The 15739-nt window shown below is 35.6% G+C and overlaps 1 protein-coding gene across 8 annotated transcripts in view; it reads left to right on the top strand.

The window, feature by feature from the left end:
* KLHL5 (kelch like family member 5) overlaps positions 1-15739 on the top strand; it is a 46848-nt gene that overhangs the window by 29264 nt on the left and 1845 nt on the right. For 6 of the 8 annotated variants that reach the window (XM_015862474.3, XM_085547247.1, XM_085547248.1 and 3 more), the window contains 6 exons: positions 5449-5661; positions 9261-9447; positions 10418-10642; positions 10904-11066; positions 14108-14320; positions 15541-15712. In XM_015862474.3, coding sequence (XP_015717960.2) covers positions 5449-5661; positions 9261-9447; positions 10418-10642; positions 10904-11066; positions 14108-14320; positions 15541-15712 — 1173 coding nt within the window. Of the gene's footprint in view, positions 1-3228; positions 3901-5448; positions 7569-9260; positions 9448-10417; positions 10643-10903; positions 11067-14107; positions 14321-15540; positions 15713-15739 lie in introns of those variants that run through there. The other 2 variants (XM_085547250.1, XM_085547249.1) reach the window with 2 other exon arrangements.

The raw sequence follows: 15739 nt of genomic DNA, 5'->3' as shown, positions 1-15739 counted from the left end.
TAGACAGATTAAGGTGGTGTAATTTTTTGTCTTGTAATTACTATTAGAAACTCATGGCTTTCTTCTTGCCTGCTGTTTGTGTCCGATTGGGGTTTTTTTTCCTGTTTTTTTTTTTTGTTTTTTTTGGGGGGTTTTTTTTTTTTTTTTTTCAGTTTTAAGAAACACTTTTTGTCATCTTTTTTTTGACTTAAAGTAACCGGATTTAGTATGTATAACAGCTTAAAGTAGCAGTCTTTTTTCCAGTGATACAATTTGTTTCCTCAATGAGTAGATCTCTAATCTGTTTAAAATGACTTACATGCTGAAATTTACTAAAACAGGTCATTAGTGTGCAGATTGTAGCTCATATATTTATGTTCTTGACCTTCATTATGCTCAAAAAAAAAAAAAAAAAGAGAAAGCTGCCATTAGATAGTCAGATGAAACAGTAAAGATAAATGTGCTTTGTGCTTTTGATGGGTATTAGAATTAATGCAGAAAGAGACAGCGATTAAAAAAAAAATAAAGTAAGCAGAAAAAGAACCTCCCTCCTCTGACCTGTTTGTTCTTTTTTCAGACTAACTTTGTGTAATTTCCATGTCCCTTACAGCTTTTATCAGCTGGCTGTCAAAGATCAGAACAGTAATAAACGTTAGATCAGTGTTAGTGATTATGGTCTTACTATTTTGATTGTTCATGACTTTTTGTGGAGGAAGGAGGCTATGGACTTTCTCAAAGCCATTCTTTTAATAGCCTTTTGTTGAGATCACAGGAATATAGTTCTATGCCTTTTGGACTTTATTTACTTTGGTGGCAAAATTGTTGCTTTTTAGGTTTTTTGTGGATGAAATTTAGATCAGGTGGATTTTAAAAAGCCATTTTCAAGACTAATTAGTTGTGCTAGATGGATTCTTCCCAAGGCCTTTTTTAATGTTGTTTAGTTCCAATGGAGACATGAAATTGAATTTTCGTAATAACGAGTAATAGAGAAGCAGCTTCTATAGTTTGAAATGAATGTTGCCATGGAAACTGCATAGAAATACATAGTCCAATTGAATCGTCAATTAAAATAAATCCCCAAGTAATTACATTTGTTTAAAAGCTGTTTGAAAGGAGAAAATATTCAGCAGTGTTAAGTGCTGGCCACTTGATGCTCTTTCCATTAATTGTTGGATCACAACAGTTAGGTACATCGGTAGTACCTGCAAATTCTGTTTGGTGAAACATGCTGCAAGCAATTAGGGATTATGCTGAGCAGTAGGTGCTTGAAGCTTTTCCATGTGATTTTGCTGAAGTAGGAAGAAACAAACAATTTAAAAAATAATTGTATTTTAATTTATATGTTATTTTCTATGATTTTTCCTTTGAACAAAAAAGTAGATTGCCATATATTTGCTTCCTCAACTAAAGCAAATTCTCAGTTTTAACAGTTTTTAAGAGACGCAGTTGTTTTTATTAGCATGTTAACAGATTCACTAAATTATATGTTTACATGAAGACCAGAAATTCAAATGGAACAGGCATTTGGTTCAATTGAAGGACCAACCAGTGAGTTAGCGCAATAGGCCTGCTTTTGTTAATAGATTTGCTCTGTCTAAGTAATGCTCATTAGTGTCAATGGAAAATGCTAGCTTGATTTTATGACATGGTTTTAATTGCACAATACAGTGTGATTAAAAATATAAATGAATAAAGTGAATTTGAATGCCACAGCTCTTTATATTAAAGTTACAGATACTAAAAGGATATCAGTGTAGCTTTAATTTATTGCTTACTCTGTTGGCAGTTAAGCTGTTTATTCAGAAGAGAAAAAAATTCAAGGTTATCATCAAAACAGGTCAATTTTTTGACACTGGAAACTAAGCGAAGCTTGAAAAATCCTCAGGATGCATTAAACGAAACATGAAATAAACTGAAGTGATCAGTTGTGGATGTAACGCTCTTTGAAGAGCAGCTCTGTTCTTTATTTGATTTTTAATGCATTGGGGATTTAAAAATACAGTTGGCAGGATCATGAGATGTATTTAGATCAAGGTATCTTTTGTACAGAGAATTTCTTGTTTTGCTGTAGTTTTGGGGTCATATAATTACAAATCTAGGAATTCTACTCGCCTAGCCGGCAATGTACCTATTCACTTAATTCATGATGTCTTTTCACACAGAGTGCCTTCTGTGCATTTTTCTTGCCCTCTAGCGTAATGCTTACTGATTTATTTTAGCAGTCTTCACATCTGAAGAAACAGCGTTGTGTCTTGTTTGTTTGAAATAGCTGATAGTAAACCTAGAATGAAAACTATTAGCTCCTCTTTTACAAAAGAGGAAGGTAAACCAAAGAGAAGTTAATTTTGGGTGAGAAAAACGTAGCCAGTGTTATTTTCAGAACTTGAAGTATCTATGGTGAATGGAGGTGTTCTTAAGTAACTGGCAGTATCTTCTCCTGTAGTCTAATTTGTACTTTGTTCATTACAACTTAAAAAATAAAAGAAAAAAAAGGTGGATATTTTAAACATTAAATGGGACACTGCTTGAGTTAGTCCTCCTGTAAGTGTCTTTGTAATGTTTCATCTTTCCACACATTAGAGCATGGTGTATAAGTCACACTGAATTTAATCACAAATCTTCTAGACAGGAAAAGAGAAATATCCATGCTTTTTTTGTTGTTCTCAAGAGGCCAGGCCCCTCATTTTCATTAATGCCTAAAACAAGGGGTTTTTACTTTTGCAAATATCAGTGTAATTCACTGAAACAGCCATCAGCTGACAAAGCTACATTCTCCTACAGATCTTATGAGTCACGAACTTCTTGCGGTTGTGTCCAGGTTCAGAGTATAAACAGATGCCTGTGGCTAGAGCTTCCTGTTGGACATCTGTGTACAGTTCTTCCCAGCTTGGGAATGTTTTGATGCACTCTGAGAAGTTTTCTTTTTATCCTTCTGATACAGTGCAGGGGGAGCCTAACTGGATTAAACTGTGAGCATTATGTATCACTTGAAAATAAGTATCATGACCTTTTTCATGTGCTCCTGGTATTTTTTGCTCTGTACCAAGACCCTGATAGACCTCTGATTAAGAATGCAGGTGTTACTCATTCTGCAACTGCTTAAGGGTGAATGTAAGGTTGTGATCTGCGTGAACAATGCTGCTGTGTCCCTGCGTTAGGTAGCACCTTAATCTCAGGCTGCTTGTTTGATAACATTTCCAACTGAAACTGCAGTCCAATTGTTCTCTGAAGTATCCTGTTCTTCCACAGAGAGTTCCCTTAAGAAGAAGGAAAGCAAAGGCTATTGAGGAGGTTAAGAATGGTGGGAGATGCACTGGCTCCTCCTTTGTGTCTTCAGAATCTCTGTCCGTAGAGGCATTGTCAGATTTTGATTGTAAGCAAACAAACAAAACCCAAGCACTGGCCAAAGATGGTGGCTGTGAATGCTTTGATGCTGTGTTCAAAAGGATTTCTATTCTAAAAATAGAATGGGAGCAAGAGGAAGCTGAATTTGTTCCCATCAGAACAGGGTTGTCTGCAAGCAACAAGGAGGAAAGTCATGCTTTTTACTCGCAACAGCTGTTGAAGTGATTAAATCCAGCAGGAAAAAAAGTTCTCCAGAGAAGATTTCTTACTGTCTTAGGCAAGATCAGCTTGTTGTTGCCTTCAGAGACAAAGGGAACTCTCCATACAGGTGCTTTTCCTTTCTTCCTGTGATCCGGATAGACAGTGTAGAAAGTTGAAGGTAGTGTTGACTTTTCTCTGTCAGTGCTCACTGTTCACCAAAACTAAAAGCGCTGCTCCGGCATGTGATAATACATTCTAGGACAGAATCAACTGAAAACCACCAGTGAAAGAAACAAACTCAGTGGAATCTGGATTTCAGTGAACTGCACGTTTAATCTATGAAAATACTTTTCAGCTGCAGCTTACTCCCAAACTGATTAACTGCATGTGTAGTGCTGTCCTTTCACTGTTTATAATTCTTCTATTTGCTCATTTTGTTTAATTTTGTAATAAATACTTAATTAAAGAGGAAAAGACAGTTCTGTCTCCCTTGTAACCCATTACAGTTTTCATGTGAAATCACTCCTGTGGTTGGATCAGAGTCAGAAAGCTTTTCAGATAGCGAGTGTAAAATTTTCCTTTCCAAATTCTGTCTAGGAGTGCGCAGTTGCTCGCTATGTGCACAGAAAACGTTTTGAGGTCTCTTCTTAATATCAGCTCCAGAGATGCCAAACTGTGCTGTATGTTTCTCATGACATTTTCTGCTATAATTCATATCTGTTTTGCGATGCTGGTCCTGCTTCTGTTTTCAAGGTTCTCCCTGTTGTTTTTCTTGTTCTAGAGATGGTCTTTTTGTGTGTGTATGTCCTAATTCAAAGTTTTTTCATTAGTGTGCATTTCTTAGATGTCATTTCTTAGATGATTTAGAGTCATTAAACAAGATGCTAAAGAGGACTAATTTTGATATGGAGCCCAGTTAGACTTTCACAGCTGTGGATCTAGTGCATGTTTGTACATTTACTGAATTGAAGGTGATGCTGTTATATTGTCATGAAGCTACTCTCACTTTAGAGTATGAGGTAGTTGGGTTTTGAGGTAGTTGTAGTTTTGGCTTCTACTTTTCTTTCCTTTGTTGCCTTGTGAAGGTTTGTGGGGAAGGAAGTTAGATATCATCTTACCCCTTTCTCTTACATTTAAAAAAGAATAATAATACTATTCAGGTTTCTCACTCTTAAGTGCATGGTGCTGATTCTACTTCTGTATACGTATTCTTCTGCCATTTCTACCTAAGCTTATGAGAATCCATACAAAATACTCTGCATATCCCAGTGTTCTGAAATAATGGGATATCAATGTGAGAAATGTTATATATTGTGAACTTTGTTACCCTGAAGTAAGGATTTGTTGCTGGAAATGATTGAAAAATGTTACAAAACTGAATCTTAATAAATGAAAGGGTGTACAATATTTTGGTTTCTTCATATGTTTTGCTCCTGCCAGTCTGTTTGATCAGCTGTATAATATGTACAAAATAATAAACTTCAAATGCCCCAATGAAAATCAACAATTAAATTACTTCTGAAAACAAGTTGCCATGCTTCAGTCTGCCAATAATGAAATATATTACAGATGTGCCCAGTAGCTGCTTGTATTATGTTGTACTCATTGCTTGACAAAGTATCTTCACAGTCAACAGAAACAAATGGTACTTCTTATTTTATTTAAATGTACTGTATAAGAGGGACCATAAAAGTCTAGGAAATAATTATTAGTCAAAATAACTCGGTACATATTTTTTCCTTCCAGGTCAGTTCTCCACTGGTGTTTATTGGCACATCTGAGAGATGGTGTGAAGGAGGGTCAAGTGGGAAAGCATAGTAGGAATTCATTAAAAGCAAAAGAAAGAACAAACAAAAAGCTGCAACTGTCTTCAGATGATGCTGGCAGCTGTATTAAAAACACTTCTCTTTTTTTCTTTTTCAGGAAAATTTTATGGAAGTAATTAGAAACCAGGAATTTCTATTGCTGCCAGCCACTGAAATTGCAAAGCTTTTAGCAAGTGATGACATGAATATTCCTAATGAAGAAACGATACTGAATGCACTACTTACGTGGGTTCGACATGATTTGGAACAGAGAAGGAAAGATCTCAGTAAACTCCTGGCTTACATTAGACTGCCTCTTCTTGCTCCACAAGTAAATTGTTAAATTCCTCCCTAGTTTGTACCATAGTTATAGTGGGCATGCCTACAGCATCTGTGTAGAGATAGTGACAAATCACAAAAGCATCCAGATTCTTTAGTGTTTTTGTTTCTTAGAGCTGCATATAAGGACTTAACACGTTGTATAGGCATTATACTTTGTTGTGAACTGCAGCATGTTCTGATCCTAACCTGAGGGTGGAGCTTCTGTGAAAAAAAAATTGCTTCCATTGTCCAAAAAGATGATTATTGAGGATATCTTTGTCACTACAATGTGTGTCCTTTTAACTGTCTTCTTTATGGAATTTGAACAGCATATTTTGAACAAAAATATGTCCTTCATATAGCTTGCAGTTGTCCTTGAGATTTAGGAAATGCATTTGAATAAATCATTTAGAATCGCTTGTTTTTTTCCATTAACTCTTGCTAATCCATCTTTGGGTACTTGTTCTTCACAGTCATTACTTTTTTTCCTTGTTGGACATTTACATGTACTGTTGAGGAAGACAGGTTTGTTTTTTTTTTCTAATAGTTTTGAATGACAATTTTCCTGCTCCAGCAGGGAATTATTCCTCTTGTTAGTGTCTTGTGTGGCACCGTAGTTATCTGATAGCAGGCATGTAACTATTTTATTTCTTTTTTCTTGTGCTAGTCTTCCTTGCTGTCCCTTCATTTAGTAATATTTAATACTCATTATAAATTCTTGGTATTTTGTCTTGGATTTTCAGTTTTAGTGAGAATTATCTCTGTTAAATATGGGATTTTTTTTTTTTTTTTTTTTTACGAAATGTGAATACTAAGTAGAATTCATTAACACAACAGAAACTGAGATTAATTGGCTCCGTGATACGTAGAAATCATAATGTGTTTTGCCTCTAATCCAGAATCGAGTTGTTGGCTGGTAAGGTGTACAAGCAGGTTTTTTGATATTAATATTTTCATGCTGCATATTACATATGCAGTGGCAGTATTTTTCACTTGTGACCTTGACTTTGCAACACAGTGCTTCTAGAAGTATAACACAATGTAAGAAACCAATTTACCTTGGGGGAAATCGTTATTTTCTTTTGAGCTTCTAATTAATCGATGTTTGAGTATAAAGTCTGTAACCATTTTTGTGTTTCTTTTATTTAACAGTAATTGACCAAATTTTATATACTGAAGGTACAAAATTTTCTCCAGAAGTATACACTGAAATCAATTTATGTCCAGTGAATAAGTGATTAGGAAAGTGGCAGAATGCCACTCAAAAGCCATATCGTATTTCACGTATTGTGAAATTTATCTTCAATTTTTCATTCTTCGCCAAATATATGCACTTACATTTTTAATATGATATTTTGCTGTTGCCCTTTTCTTTATTACTTTAACAAGTTACAGCGTTAAAGCTATGGGAGCAATTAGTGCCTCAAGTAAATTGGGTTAAAGCGCCCCAAACAGCTCTAATGAATTTTCACAAGCATGCTTTGTGTCATGATGACATGAAGCAATCTGACAGAAAACGTAACATAATGAAAAGGTTTCCAGTTTTACAGTCAACGAGTTAAAGCTATTTGAAAGAAATGAAATTAGGAAATTGAACAACTTGCCAAAATCAATAATGTTGCAAACAGAGCTGTAAACAAATACTCGATTGATATACTTGAAAAAAACGTTGGAAATACTTCAAAACTGTAGCACTGGAATGAAAAAAAAACACAAATGTGATGAATTGTCAGTTTCATCAGTTGTATTTCTATGCACCTCTTTGTACATAACATTGAATTGTCTATTTCATCAATGCAAACAGTGTCCTAAATGTTTGTAAGAAGCTAAAGATGAAAATTTGTCAGCTTCTTAAGTTGTAAGGTGGCCACTATTCCATCTCTGATAGATGAATAAATGAAAAAGATGATTAACCACCTCCTGAGTTACAATATGGGTTTATCTTCCTTTCTGGTCAAGTATCTACACTGTATTTATCTTCATCAGGTTTCCAATGACTACAATTTCATGTTCACGTATCATTTCTGACTACTCAGTTATAAATGCTTCTAATACGAGGAGCTACATAAATAATAAAACTTGGAAATAACAGGAAGGAAAATTTTCACTTAAGCCAATTTCAAGTACTTTAAGTGAAGAATGTTTTCAGAATATTCTTGTACAGTACATTTAATTTGATGAACTTCTGGATTTTTTGAATACCAAAACAGTCTTCTGTGGATTGCTCCAAAAGTGATGCCTCCTGTTTATTTCCATGGAAACTACAACAGCTACAAAGAGCACGATAACACAATTTGAGCAAATTCTCAGCTCCAAAACACTGTTTTTCAAAGTAGCCACCACTCATAGCCATGTATTTTTGCCAGAGATGAACAAGAGTTGCCTGAGTGCAACTTTTTCCGTATGGAGGAACTCAGTGACACACCTTTGCTCCATATGCATTTCCATGTCAGACACCACTCCATCAGAGAGCCCCTCCGCTGCCATCTGTCACATGACAACAAAATGTAATGAAACATTGGTGGGAACGTTCAACCTCTACTGCCGTTCCACCACCATCCACTTCTGACATTGATTCAACATAATAAAATAAGAGGCATTACTTTCAGAGCATCCCTTGTAGATTGCGTTTATTTTTATCAGAGATTAAGTTGTTTTCAGAGATTGAGACTGTACTGTGAGAAAACTTCTCTGTAGTTCTGGGGAAGGAGTGAGAAAGCAGTGAAAAAGGTAGGTAGGTTGTGTTTTGTTATTGGCTGTCAGCAGCTCAGCAATAATCTCATCATGGCTTGTGGACTTGGTATTTCAAATATTCATTTGGATTTTGTGATGGGGAGCAAGAGGCATTTCTCTTTCTTATTCTGACAATTGCCAGTGTTGCAGTAGGCTGTTTCTCTTATTTCTTTTCTTCTGTTACTCAGGCCATGCCTTGCAGCTCAGAATGCCCGTTGTCTAGACTTGTAAAAATGGCAGTTGGGACCTACTAGTATGTTTTTAGCAATCTAACAAACGTGTAGTGCAAAAGGCTCCAGAATCTTTAAACTTAATAATTTTTTTATTAGCCTTTATTTAGATCAGATAAAAATGTAACACTTTTCAAATTTGTTAGCATCCTTGTTATTAATGTTTTTTAATGTGCAATAATTGATACCCTACTATGGGTCACAGGCAGAGTCAAGAATAGAATACATATTAAAACATCCAGCCTGTGCCTGAAGCAGCTTTTCACAGTCCTGGACTGGGTGCATCTGTGGGAATCAGAGAGTCAGACTGAGCCGACTCACATACCTGAAGTTGAATCCATTTCCTTGAACATACTTGAGGGTGGCACTGAAACACGAGAAGATTTTGTTTTCTTCTTTGGACCATTAGGCTTTAAGTCATCCATTGAGATCAGATGGCCTTCCTGTTCAGCTTAAAATGTGGTTTATGTTTTTTATTGCTGTTTTATCTGTTCCCTACTCTTGTTTATATAAACTTTTGAATGTAAGTCTATTCTAAATCAAGCAATGGAAATTTTTGGATAAGCTGTTTTTCTTCTGATTTTGTTTTTATACTCTGTGTGGTTTATAGCAATTCAGCTTGTTTAATTTTCAATCTTTTTTGCAGTTTTTGGCAGATATGGAAAATAACGCACTCTTTAGGGATGACATTGAGTGTCAAAAACTCATTATGGAAGCAATGAAGTACCATCTGTTGCCAGAGAGACGACCTATGTTGCAAAGTCCTCGCACCAAACCTAGAAAATCTACAGTGGGAGTGTTGTTTGCAGTTGGAGGAATGGATGCAACAAAAGGTCTTGGCTTATATAATGATTAGTTGATGAGGGTTGGTTTTTTGTTGCTGTTTTCCTTTCCTTTGGTTGTTTTTTTTTTCAAGAAATGCTGAGTAGATGTTAATTGTATAACTCATTAATTCTGTTAAGTCAAACATTTTGCAGTATAAAAAATGATCATCAAAAAAGGACAGCGTATCTTAGGTTTTAAAAGCTAGGTAGCACTGAAGATACCACAGTCATCCTGGAAGCTACAGTAATGATTGACCTGAAATTGTCAGGGGAATATCTGATTTCTGAGTAGTAAAATGTTGAATTGAGTGAAAGTTGGCTTGCATTTACTTGAGTGGAAAGTAATCTGGAAAAAGAAGACTATGATAGAAAATGCACAAAGGTGACATGCACAAGGTATAAAAGCAAAAGAAACACTGCTTTTTGACTAATTGTTAAATAGGTCTGTCATCTGCTAGGATGTTCTTTTCTTACATAAGCTTCAATACTGTCTAATGGTAGTTAGAATTAATCTGGCAAGTTAGAAAATCTATAGTAAATAATGCGTTTTCATTTATTCTGTGTTTTGAAGTTAACACTTCCAATTTTTAGTTGTTTTCCATCTCATAGTCAGTGTTGCACTTGAAAGCTTCATGTCACATAACTCCAGATTTTTTTCTAGTATTATGGAACAACTGATTTCAGTATATAATTGCATTTATCAAAGTTGATTTAAATACCTAAAATTCATTTTTCTAAATGCTTTGTTCTTTTAAGATACTAAAAATTCTGCTTTTTGTCTTGAAAAGCAATGAAAAAATCCTTATTTATTACGCTGTGGTTGGTTCTTGAGGAGTTCAAAAAGGGCTGTTTCTATACACATTTAAGAACATGCTATAGGATTTTATGCTGTCATGTAGGATCAACATTGCTGAAATAAAGGCTACATTAATAGTTCATGTTAAACTTGTTTTACTAACTTGTGGATGTTGTCACTTAGGAGCTACGAGCATTGAAAAGTATGAACTTCGTACCAACATGTGGACTCCTGTTGCAAACATGAACGGACGAAGATTACAGTTTGGAGTTGCAGTCTTAGATGATAAATTGTATGTTGTTGGTGGCAGAGATGGTCTGAAAACGTTGAATACTGTGGAGTGCTACAACCCTAGAACAAAAACTTGGAGCGTAATGCCACCTATGTCCACGCATCGTCATGGTCTTGGTATGTAGGTTTCTGTAAAAACTGAACACTTAACGTTTTAAAAGGTTAGCTGATGAAAATGTCTTCAGGAATTACATTTTTGGGATAGTGTGGGAGGATATCTTTGTTTTAATGCCAACTTTTTATTGAACTTCTTTTCTCCTTCAGATTATATCCAGCAATGGCTGCCTAAGGGAAAGCTGTTCGTTGTTTTAAAATATTTTTTGATGCACGCTGTACCATCAATAGGAAAATGTAATCTTTTGTTCTATTTTTCTTTAGGAGTAGCTGTATTGGAAGGCCCCATGTATGCTGTAGGAGGACATGATGGCTGGAGCTACCTGAATACAGTAGAAAGATGGGATCCACAGGCTCGTCAGTGGAACTTTGTAGCTAGTATGTCAACTCCAAGGAGCACTGTTGGTGTAGCAATATTAAATGGAAAGTATGTGAAGGCAGCTTCCAATTTATCTAATATGTAATTACAGGTTTTCCTAAATGACTTATTTTTCTCAACTTTTAAGATGTTGATAGCGTTAAGAACCAGTGAGACTTCAGTGATTTCCTCCTATTATGATAGTTGAAGAATCAACTTCCAAAACCACTGTGAAGTTAGGGGAGAATACTCACACTGTATCATATTAATTCAGTAAGAATTGTAAGCTCTGGCAGAATTAAATCTCATCTGTAGTACCAGAAATTTCTAAAACTGTTTTTAACTGAAAATATATTTAAATCCTTGTGCAAATCATACTCAGACAACTAGGCTATTTTGTGCTGTCACCGGACACGGTTGCAAGTGACCTCAAGAAGTTTCCTGATCCTGTCGGTTACCACAAAGCTGGATCAATTATATCTAAAGCACTCACAGCAGAAGTGATTTTATTATCTTTCTCCAGTGAGAAAGTTCCAATAACTTCCCTGAGCAACCTGCTTAACTGTTAACACAGCTTTGAGTTCTCCATTTGTCAATTCATAAGTACCTTTTGCTTGTTTGTATTCTTTTTAGTTTGTACTATCCAAAGTGACCATGGAAAATTAGTATTTTCCTTCCAATTTGCTCAGCATGTTGTAGTTAATGACACATGTCCCCTAAGGATTCTCCCCTCAAGAGAGAGTAATGCTAGCTCCTTCAGTCCTTTATTAGTAGACCATGTTCCCTAGACTTCCACTTCTGAGAATGATTACTGTTTTCTGTATAAGCTCTTATTAGGAGCTGGAGACAGAAGAGATAGATAAGGAGATATCTTACTCTTAAGACTGCCCAATTCTCATACGTTGTGTTCTACCTCTGTCATCATCTTAGTGGTTGCCAGCTAGACTGCATCCCATACAACAAGATCTTATGCTAGAAGCCCAAAGGTGGACACAGCATCCACATGTAGTCTTGCACATACTGAATAAGGAGAGCTCAGCTGTGGTTACTTTAAGTCCAGTATAATGTTGACTTAAATTCAATTTATTGTCTGCCAGAACATCCAAGTCTATTTTTGCAAGCTGCTTTTTCTTCAGTCATCTCCCACCCTATACTACTGCATGAGAATATACCATTCCATGTATAGGACCTCACCTTTGCTAAACTTCTTATGACTTCAGTCAGGCCACTTTTGCTGCCTGTATGAGTCTTTCTGAATAATAGCCAGGCCCTCCAGCATACCAGCCACTCCCCTTAATTTGATTTTATTAGCAAACTTCCTAAGGGTGGTTTTCCATTACACTTTTAAGATAATTAATGAAGACATTAAGCAGTATGAAGGTATTTTATCAGCCTGGGTGGAATGGCACTAGTAAGCAGCTGCCAGCCAGTTATTTCGTGCTGCCAAACACAGCCCTTTGCACCCAGCAGTCCATCCTGTTTTCCACCAGCCCTGTAGTCAGCTTATCCAAATCATTTATTTGTCATTTTGGCTAGTGAATACCAAGTGAACCTATGTAAATATTATTATAGTTGTATCAGATTATTTCACTGTCTTGACCATAAACTTTACCGTCCTGGTTATGCCCTGTCTTACACACCTCCCTTGAGCTTGCCTGGGTATTGTAAGCAAGCAAAAAGGTTTCCATGATTTCTTTTTCTTTTTTCTTTTTCTTTTTCCTTTTCCTTTTTTCTTTTCCTTTTTTCTTTTTCTTTTTCTTTTTCTTTTCCTTTTTTCTTTTTCTTTTTCTTTTTCTTTTTCTTTTTCTTTTTCTTTTTTCTTTTTCTTTTTCTTTTTCTTTTTCTTTTTCTTTTTCTTTTTCTTTTTCTTTTTCTTTTTCTTTTTCTTTTTCTTTTTCTTTTTCTTTTTCTTTTTCTTTTTCTTTTTCTTTTTCTTTTTCCTTTTCTTTGGAAGCTTAATTAGTACAACTAAAATACACTTGCAGAGGGTCCTCTGAGATCTGGAACAAGTCCAGGAATGAGTGAAAATGAGTGAAATGAGGGAAGAACGTGGAACAACCAGCAAGCAGTGTGCCTTGGGCTGCAGACTCGATGCCTAAGTTAGGTCTGAAGCTTCCTATGTATTCAGCAGAGAGTCCCAGGTGTGGTAAAAAGCACCAAAAATAGTCTCATATTTCGCTATTATTTTAGAATATAGCTTAGACTCTGTATATACTGCAGTGTTAGATGCCTATTGTTAAAGGTGTGAAAGAGCGTGCAAATTTATTACCTTTAAGCTGCAAACAGTCATTTCTGCACATTCCAGTAATATGTCTGTAAACTGATAGATTCCAGATGATCTGCTCAAAAAAAAAATAAATTTCCTTTTTGAAAAAAATATATCCTTTTCCATATCCTGAGTGTGAAATTACTGTGGAAGTGATTAGTGTTTCTAGGGGAAGAGAGAGCAATGGTTTTCATTTAAATGCCATGTTGCATAAAAGGATGATTCTTAGTCATATTTTTTTTTGGAACTGCAATATGACTTAATATACTTCTGTACATTCCTTACCTTAGACAATTTGTATTATTAAACATGGACATTTGCATGGACTTTCCAAAGAATTTAAATCCAGTCAATAACAACTGTTAGAACTGAGGAAACTAGGCCACCTAGTGGATGTATGGGACTTAACACAGCACTGCTATTCATAAACTAAATTTCAGGTTCAAAAATACTTGATGCCTAAGAAGAGGCAGGTCAGGGTTCTTACATGCATGAGTAGATTACTGAATTTGTCCCCGTGACCTTGCTGGAGGTGCACCTTTGTCAAATCACACATTGTGAAAATCTTAGCTATGGGCATAAGTTGGAATGTAAACGTGCTGTAGATATCAACTGTTTTCTGTCATTATTGTTGAGTATTAATCATCACAGTAGGAAAAGATCAGAGCAAAACTGTATGATCTGAAATTTAGAAATCAATATTGTATTGAAAGACTAAAGTCTTCTAAATTTAGCTTCTGAAGATATTCGGAAGTTCTTCATACATCACTGGAAACTTGAGTTAACTTGAATCTTGTTCAGACAATATTTATTGACGCTTTTTTTTTTTCCCCAAATGTTACAGACTTTATGCAGTTGGTGGTCGAGATGGAAGTTCTTGTCTTAAGTCAGTAGAATGTTTTGATCCTCATACAAACAAATGGACCCTCTGTGCTCAAATGTCAAAAAGAAGAGGTGGTGTAGGTGTAACTACATGGAATGGGTTCTTGTATGCCATCGGTGGGCACGATGCCCCAGCATCAAACTTAACATCCAGGTTGTCAGACTGCGTAGAAAGGTAATATCCCAATGAAAGCATATCCTCACAGTGGTTCAAACAATGCCAGTCTATAGAGTGATTTACCATTAACTCCATGGAAATAGCTTCTTAAAGAAACTAATCACATGCAATCACATTAAGCTTCTGAATAGTTACTTACCACTACATCCTGCAATAATAGTCAGTTTTCCCAGAGAAGTATGTTACTTTATAATAAAATAAACTTAAATTAAAAAATAAATTCTATCTGCAGCTTGAGAATTGCCCTCTTTCACTACATTGTATTTCTACTTGCATCATGAGCCTTGTCAGCATTTCCATACTATGATTATACTTGCATAAAAGATACATTTCTGTAGTGCTTTGAATAGAGAACAAAAGATGAAATTGTTAAGAGTTCATTACATCCATGTTCTTTATGCAAACAATTTAAGACCACTTGCTTCTATGTAGTATGATCTTAGGATGATCTCTTGGCCAAATAAATATGTTCTTTGTGTAGTTCCTTAGAGCCCGTCAGAGCCATGTGATTCCATCAGTTGTACTGTAAGCATCTGTACTTCTTTTTGTTTCTTTTAGTCAAGTTGAAATAAGTTTCTTAATATAATGATAGCATGGTCCCTCCTATCTAATTATTAGTTTGACTTGTAAAAAATGCTGATGTTATTCTAGAAGGACATTTTTTTTTCATCAAAGTGTCTTTGATAATGTTTATGATACACACTTATGACTCAAGAAGTGCTGTAAATTACCTTAAAAGTTTTGCATTTCCTCAGAACTTTCTCCAACAGGGTTCTTCTGAAAACGATGATCTCTCTTAACAAGTAACTTTCTTTAGAACTGCATTCAACTTGAACAGCCTGTGCTGTGACAGTTAGTGATTATCATGTAGTAGAGCAAGTACTTTCTCTACTACAGGATAGTACGGCAGCAGAACTGGTTCCAGAGTGGTATGCTTATCAGTGCAATAAGAAACATGCTAAGAACAGCTATATATGTATATATGCATGCTGCATGGTAAGCAGTACAAAGTGGATGTGTAACTATTACTGTGTTATCAGATGACTAAATAAACAGTTTAGAAAAGAGTATTAGGAAAAACAGCCATTTAAAATTAACACCCAGGTCTGCATTGCAATACCTGCTCTGTGCTACATTTGGAGTGTCAGTTCCAGTACTTTATTTTATTAAAGAAATTATTGCAACAGTTTTAGAGCATGACACAAATTATCTTTTAGGTATGATCCAAAAACAGATATGTGGACTGCTGTGGCTTCTATGAGCATTAGCAGAGATGCAGTGGGAGTATGTCTTCTTGGTGACAAGTTGTACGCTGTTGGGGGATATGATGGTCAAACATACCTTAACACAGTGGAGTCTTACGATCCCCAGACAAATGAATGGACACAGGTATAGTTTCTGATTAGAACATACTAC

This window comes from Coturnix japonica, chromosome 4 (assembly GCF_054131305.1).
Source record: "Coturnix japonica strain WE chromosome 4, WE-NBRP24, whole genome shotgun sequence".
NCBI lineage: Eukaryota > Metazoa > Chordata > Aves > Galliformes > Phasianidae > Coturnix > Coturnix japonica.
This window is presented reverse-complemented; position numbering and strand designations above follow the sequence as displayed.